We start from the raw sequence: 8,380 nt of genomic DNA, 5'->3' as shown, positions 1-8,380 counted from the left end.
TACAGAATGACAATGGCCAAATTCGTGTTTGATAAGTGCCAATGATATATGTATACATATTCAATAGATCCGGTCCACCTGTGTATTACATGAAAAGCACATATGTCTGTGAACTACTCAGCCACGTAAATGCTTATTCAATGAGCAGGTAGTTTAGCTTATCAAACAGAATTACAGACCGTCGAAACCGACGAAGCTCCATATATTTATCTTCTATGAAAATAATTGTTGCTGAACAGACGGCTATTCGAGGCAGCCTGTTTGGTTTACCAAAACGATAGGGGATCATTTTCATTTCCCTGCAGGAAAGACGGTCTTGCGTTTATGCCGACGAGTTCGGTTCATTTAACATTGCAACGTCTAAATAATTCATGCAAGCATTTATCAATCATTTAACAGCTTCCTTCTTAATAAAATTAGAAATAAACAAATGACGAAATTCTTTTGTCTGAATCTAGATAAATGTATCAGTTACAGACGTATGGTTAAGAAGTTCGCTTTGGAACCACATGATTACGGGTTCGATCCCATTGCGCGGCCCTTTCTCTACTATAGCATTGGGCAGATCAATGCCTTGTGTCGTAATTTTGATTGGATGGTGTTAGTCGATAATATCTATCTCAGTAGTTGGCTGGTACGTTATATTAACGGCTGGTACGTTATATTAACGACTGGTACGTTATATTAACGACCTCAAAAGGATAAAAGGTAGAGTTAACATCGACGTGATTTGAACTCAAAATATATGGAGTCGGAACAAATATTGCAACGATTTATTTATTCCTCGACGCGTTAAAGATTCTGCCAACTAGTCACTTTCCTTCAGATTTTGGTACGAGGTTAGCAACTTCGAGGCAGGGTGTAAGTCGATTACATTGACCCCACTGCTCAACGGGTACTTATTTTATCGACTGGTATTTTATTGACCCCGAAAGAGATGAAAGGCAAAATCGACCTCAGCAGAATTTGAACTTAAAATGTTGTTGGCACTCCGTCGCTTACGACGTCCAGGGTTCCAGTTGGTCCGATCAACGGAACAGCCTGCTCGTGAAATTAACGTGCAAGTGGCTGAGCACTCCACAGACACGTGTACCCTTAATGTAGTTCTCGGGGGATATTCAGCATGACACAGTGTGACAAGGCTAACCCTTTGAATTACAGGCACAACAGAAACAGGAAGTAAGAGTGAGAGAAGGTTGTGGTGAAAGAAGACAGCAGGGTTCGCCACCACCTCCTGCCGGAGCCTCGTGGAGCTTTAGGTGTTTTCGCTCAACAAACACTCACAACGCCCGGTCTGGGAATCGAAACTGCGATCCTATGACCGCGAGTCCACTGCCCTAACCACTGGGCCATTGCGTCTCCACTCTTAGAATGTAAGGGCAGAAGAAATGCCGCTAAGTTTTTTTTTTTGTTATTTTTCCGTCGCGGTAACAATTCTGCCGGCTCGCCGCCTTCTTTCAAAATATGATTAATAACAAATTATACGTTGTGTTTTATGGTCTCCGTAAAATTGGATCCATTATTGTCTGTTTTATGGTATTCAGTCATTTTATTATTATATTCTTTACAGGAGGTACGCAAACGCTGCCCGATGTGATGAACAGGTTAACCGAAAAGAAAACGTTTTAAAAATACTTGTTGTAGAGTAGGGGTCGGTAGACTGGTAAATATTGACCTCTGTGGGGTTTATGTGCTATACAAGGGGTCGATAAACACCTGAAACAAATCTGAAACACATATTTCACATTAAACATTCCGATTATGACAATGTAATACAACCGAATATTTGTAATTCTTTTTTGTACAGTTTTTTAAAAGTATTTTCATAAAATTTCTTTAAACAATCAAACAAATGATATTGTTAATGAATTCGCTTTCACACAAAAAGTGTCCGTGGAAGTGAACATTACTGTTCATTCATAGTAAAATAGCTGTGGAAAAAGATAATAGAATTTTTAATGCACGTTCATCCATAAGTGTTTGAAATATAATGATTGACCAACTTGTATTTTGTAATTACGATAGAATCACAAATCCAAATCTATCTTTTCATTAAGTATATAAAAACGAAGATGTTTCTTCAGACACACATTATAACCATCCGCCTTTCTATCTATCTATCTATCTATCTATCTATCATTGTGTGTGTGCTGCAATCAAATTTTTTTTAATTGCACGACAAATAACCAATATTTAGAACTCCATATGTATTCCCATTTTGTTTTATTATATGTGTTGTGTCGCGCGTGCGTGCGTGCGCGTTCATGATTTTCTCTTCTATTAAACGGATATTGTTGGTACATTTTATTTTGCGGTGTCAAATCGAATAAACGCGCGCTGACATGTGTTTGTGTGAGTGCTGAAACGGTAACTAATGTGGATCTGTGTTGCAAGCACAACACTCGTTTATTCATTTTTCTGGTATTCTTCTAATCTGAAGATGGTGGTTGGATCGAATTGGATTGGCAGCAGCGATGGCAAAAGGCAGCGTGTTGGTAGAATCGTTATCGCATCGGGAAAAAAATTACTCAACAGTATTTCATCTGATTCTTTAATTTCTGATGTCGAATCCCACAGAGGTTGACTTAGCACTTCAGTCTTTGACATCGATAAAATAAATACTAGTTCAGCATTGGGGGTCGCTGTAATCGACTTACTCCCCCCACACACCGCCCTCAAAAATTGCTTGCCTTGTGCTAAAATTAGAAAGAATTAGGATAGCAAGCCGGCAAAATCGTTAGCGCGCCGAACAAAGTGCTTAACGATATTTCTTCTGTCTCTTTACGTTCTGATTTCAAATTCCGCCGAGGTTGACTTTTCCTTTTTATCTTTTCGGGGTCTTTGTAATCGACTTACTCCTTCCCCAAAATTGCCGGCCTTGTACCAAAATTTGAAACCATTATTATAGGTAATATAAATATCATTGGTGGTGGTAGTAGTAGTAGTATTTCGACGACCATGATCATTTGTAATGGCGTCTGCAATGAAAACAGTAATTATGTTATATTTGTCATCATAAATAAATCTCTCGCCTTCTCTTTCTCACACACACATACTCCTCATCATCAATGCTACCGACCACATCCACCCACCACCACCACCACTATCCCCACCATTATCATCATTGTAGTCATCATTGACAACAACAATAATCACTTGTATTAAAACCTAAGTAGCCAGCTATTCCTGGATGCAATCAATAGATGGTGGGAAAAATAAACCATCCACCTCATGTGTCATCACACAACTTACTGACTGGATCTGCATTTCGAAGCTTTATCTCACATTCTCATCACATTCTCATCACATAAGTTTCCTAAAGTGTTAGGTGCAACATGCCAGTCTTTGGTCGGTGAAAAGGGTAACGGACGAGTAAGTCACACAGTATTAATGGCGTTTAACCATTTACCTGCCCAAAGTATTTTCATAAATTTGTCTTGGATTCCCGTGCTTGTTTTCAAACTTTTACTTTGATCTTGTTTCATACATTCTGAGTAATATAAAGCTTTTCATTCGTGGGTCCCCAGTTACTCTGGTAGTCGAAAAAAACTGTGTTTGTATAATATATATGATGCATGGATGCCATAGAAATATACCCTGTGTCTCACTTGATACACAAGACAGGCAAAGGGATACAAATGGGGATTTTATAATTTTATGACTTTATGATTATGGTTACCCAGTTTCTAAAACCCAAAATCAAGATTCGTTCGTTTATTCTAGTGAAAGGAGATTCACTCTTCACCCTTGCCAATTGTAGGCATCCTCCGAAACTTACTCGTCAGCTTTTAGTTCGGTATCTTGTATAGATTAGTGCAATATGTTGGAGCTTATCTCAGCTTTCATAGTGTTTAGAGGAGGTCCCAGATAGGAAGGCCAGTGTGTGAGCAGGCATTGACCATGGGAGTATTTAAGATCAATAGTGATTGCTAATGAAGAAGCATTTGTCAAAACAAACGTCAACAGTGAGCGGCTGCTAGACCTATTTTCAGTAAAGTAGATTGAACTATTAACGATAGTTAAGTGTATTTAACAAGGTCACTTTTCCTATATTCATTGATTGTCTTAATCAATAACTGTTTTTTTTTAATGTATTTATTGTGAGATGCTGTTTGCATGTATAGTTATATAGTTGTGTGTGTAAGCATGTATGTATGTATGCATGAATCAATGTCTTTACTTTTTTTCTGTTTATTGGTATTTTTCCTAGAAGGAATAAGCTGGCTTCTAACAAAGAAACAAAAGATTCATCACTGGAATTTCGATCACAACAACCCTCATATATCGAACTTCAAAAAGTTTTGCATGCTTTTACTGTTCCACTTACAGATTGTACCTGAAAAGTTCGTGTATATATGCATGTGTGTTGATGCAGTTGCATGCTCTCTGAACTATTCCACAATCCACATACAATTACTGGTAGTGTAGCTTCACTCGCCTCGTTAAATTCTTTGGGAGAGCCACAGCGTCACTATTTCTATTGACCCTACTCTCAAAGATATGTGGTGTTACGCTTGTAGACAAAAGCTCTGTATCTCTCTCTATACACACACACACAATGTATTTGAATCCAGGTGATGTCTGTGACTAATTGTCTTGAGGAGAAATATTTTGGGGAAAATGTATCGTTAATTCTTGATGAAACCAAGTAAAATCTAGTTATGTAGGACCCAGATCTCTTTCTGTGTTAACTACCTGTGAATCATCTTCCCAGCCCACGTTATCAAAAATATTCCCATATCCTTGTCGTTTGCATGCAGTAAAGAAATAATTGACTAATTTGTTAATTCCTACTTTTCAAGGTTTACATTAACATTCATTAATGTATCATCACTTTCATAGAGTTATGTGTATAACTTCTGCAGCCCTTATGATGATTGGATTTACAAACACGTATTTGTCTTTTATCCTTGTCTGAGAATTCCGACTGTTGAAAGTTATTCATAGATATTTCGTAATATGTCAGCAAACGGAAAGGCAGTGAGCTGGCGGAATCGTTAGCACGCCGGGTGCCATGCTTTGTAGTATTTCGTTCGTCTTTATGTTCTGAGTTCAAATTACGCCGAAGTCTACTTTGCTTTTCATCCTTTCGCGGTCAGTAAAATGAGCTTGCTGGCCTTGTACCAGGAAATTGAAACCTATATTCTGCTAAATAATATTTCATTTTTGTATTTGATTTGCAACACTTTAGATATAAACGCGTGTGTTAAAACATATTTTATTGTATCACGAGAGCGTCATCATGTCCAATAATTGTCTTCTCTTTTATTACTTTTTGAATGGGTTATTTACATACGCTAAGCAGTTAACTTCGTTAACAATTACACGTTTCTTTTACTTTTCTGTTTCAGTCGATTACCTAGTCCTTTGAATTTGATGGTAGTCTTGATTCGAAAAGTTCTTATGTTGTAGGATATGGACACCTATATTGTACATTATTAGTATTCTATTACTGATTTCACCACAATTCTTACATATGTGCATTCATGTGTACGTATCTGCATGTCATACAAGAACATTTTTTTAAAAAATATAAGTCTATATAAGTAGTGTCGATAACTTGGTCAATAGGCACCTGAATAATTGCTTCGTGCTGACTAGAATTTAGAATCACGGGATTTCCAGAATTTCGTACCATGGTGTCCAAAATTTAAATCTTGCTAGCTTAGCTGTCATTCTTTCGGTATCGGTAAATTAAATACCAATAAAATAACACTGTATAACACAACTTTTGTCCTTAGGTAGCAACTATTATTTCCTATTTGCCTACCCCTAGAAAGTATGAAAAACTGGTTAATATTTCCTTCAAACTTTGCTTTTGTTACATTTATTCAAACTACTCCTGCTCATCATCAGAGATGTACATATTGTCAGCCACTAAGGGACATACTCAAGTGATTACAGTCAAGCAACTGACAAGCAAATCTGTGGTATTTGAGCAGAATAATTGCTGTAACGATATTTCTGCTATAGCAACTCAACGTTGAATCTGTCTGAAATGTAATGGAAAATAGGTGACAAAAGCAAAGTTTGAGGGTTGTAGTTGTTATTTCCTTTGATTTCTCGATAGAAGCAAATAGGAAATAACACTTACTGATCAAAGACAAAAAATTAAAATATTTTTATTTTGTTACACAGTGTAATATGATAATACCACCATATCTCTATAGTTTATAAAACTTTTTGTTGCTAATTGAAGGAAATCACTAATTTCTATTTTCCATTTTTACATACAGGCAGAATAAACCGTGGAGGGTGCTTCCTCGGACCGTAGTGAAGCTCTCCTGAGCACTGGAGTGCTTTCATCTCTCAAAATGCCTATTTACACGACGAGTAACTTGGCAAAACAACTGCGTGAGAATTGGTTATCCAAATACCCGTCTGACACCTACAATACCGGCTCAATTAATTTGGACGATAGTCTCACCAGTCTGAACTGGCTTCAGAACTTAAAGATTCTTCGGGTACCGAATCCGTCGCCGTCTCCAAACTGTGAATCAGCGCGGGTTTTGACAACATCGATGGGACGTAGAGGAGGAGTATCGGAAGAAGCTGACGACAACGGAGTTTTACGGGTTGTTCAAGATGATGGGGAATCGGACTCTAGATTAAAATACAGCCATTTTATGTATCTAAACAATTCCAAAAATACAAATAAGCATCAGACAATTGATTATAAAACAAACTCTTGTGTAAAACCTCCATTTTCCTATGCTGCCCTTATATGTATGGCTATGAAAGCAAGTCCGTCCAACAAAATGACTCTATCTGCGATATATTCCTGGATTACAGACAATTTTGTTTACTATCGGATGGCTGATCCAAGTTGGCAAGTAAGCAGTTGTTTTCTTTTCTTTTTTTTTTTCTCTTTTTACATAATTTATTCTTATCGATTCCATTTCAGAAATTTGCTCCCTGAATATTTAAAGGCTCTAAAATGTACAATGCTTAGCGGCATTTCGACCGTCTTTACGTTCTGAGATCAAATTCTGCCGAGGTCAACTTTGCTTTTCGTTCTTCTGGAGTCGATAAAATAAGTACCAGTTGAGTACTGGGGTCGATGAAATCGATTAACTCCGCTTCTCCGAACTAGCTGGTCTTGTGCCAAAATCTGAAACCAGTAAGTGTAATCTCCATAGGATGATTCACATGACAGTAAATGGAACAACTGCTACCAGTGAGACATACACTTCTGTGCTGAAGTGTATGTGTGCGCATGCATGTTTATAGATAGATAGATAGATAGATAGATAGATAGATAGATAATCCGAAGATTTAAAATTGTGTTACATACAAAATTAAGAGGAATGACCACTAAAGTGGACACCTAATATGCTAAACATAGACGTCAAATCGCCATTACCACGAAGAGTGTGTTCTCAAGAAAAATCTCAGCAAAACGCCAAAATGTGAAAATGAGCAAGACAAATGAAAATATACGAAATAAAAAACGATTACCTACGTACCATGGTTTCACTTGTTGATATCTATGTATGCAAACACGCAGATATCTGCATGATCGTCAGCGTAGTCTGTCGCTTACCTACGTAGGTAATCGTTTTTTATTTCGTATATTTTCAATTGTCTTGCTCATTTTTACATTTTGGTGTTTTGCTGAGATTTTTCTTGAAAACACACTCTTCGTGGTAATGGCGATTTGACGTCTATGTTTATAGCATATTAGGTGTCCACTTTAGTGGTCATTCCTCTTAATTTTGTATGTAACACAATTTTTAATCTTCGGATTTTTTAAATATGCTAAGCCACTGGTTTTAATTGATTAATGTCAATTTCTACCCTTATTATTTAATTTTATATAGATAGATAGATAGATAGATAGATAGATAGATAGATAGATAGATAGATAGATAGATAGATAGATAGATAGATAGATCAAAACAGTTTGCTTCAGATTCCTTGATACCCTAAGTTTCAAGCGTGTGGCTAGTCTTCGGCCATTGGGGTCTGAATGAGAATTCGGTTGAAGAGAGTCAGTGTTTACTATTAGGCGTTAGCCTGCGATTGGCCGAGAAAGGTCACGCGATGTAGCGGTTTGATATTGGTATTTCGGCGACAACAATTAGTTGGAAAATACCGCATGGTGAACAGGAAATCGACCGTGTGGTGGTCAAGAAATGGGTCGTGTGATTGGAGGAAGTAGGAAGGGGCGGTAGATATGGGGGTATACATGTACACCCCCATATCTCTTCCTCTCCCCTCCCATACCCATCTCCCCCCTCTCTTACATCCACCTTCCCCTTCTCCCTCCTCGTCAACACCCCCTCATAAGCTCATCCCACCACACCCCAACACACTCCTACTCTACCTTCCCACTCCACCCCATCCAATTCCTTACACCCACCCCTACCCACAGACCCCT

At 37.8% G+C, this 8,380-nt stretch overlaps 1 protein-coding gene across 3 annotated transcripts in view; it reads left to right on the top strand.

Annotated features, from left to right (window-relative positions):
- LOC106880735 (forkhead box protein J1-B) overlaps positions 1-8,380 on the top strand; it is a 181,110-nt gene that overhangs the window by 137,561 nt on the left and 35,169 nt on the right. For all 3 annotated transcript variants that reach the window (XM_052968662.1, XM_052968663.1, XM_052968661.1), the window contains one exon: positions 6,237-6,833. In XM_052968662.1, coding sequence (XP_052824622.1) covers positions 6,315-6,833 — 519 coding nt within the window. In that variant the 5' untranslated portion in view covers positions 6,237-6,314. The remainder of the gene's footprint in view (positions 1-6,236; positions 6,834-8,380) is intronic.

The sequence above is a fragment of the Octopus bimaculoides genome, chromosome 6 (assembly GCF_001194135.2).
Source record: "Octopus bimaculoides isolate UCB-OBI-ISO-001 chromosome 6, ASM119413v2, whole genome shotgun sequence".
Lineage (NCBI taxonomy): Eukaryota > Metazoa > Mollusca > Cephalopoda > Octopoda > Octopodidae > Octopus > Octopus bimaculoides.
Note: the sequence above shows the minus strand (reverse complement) of the source record. Positions and strands in the feature narration are given on the sequence as shown.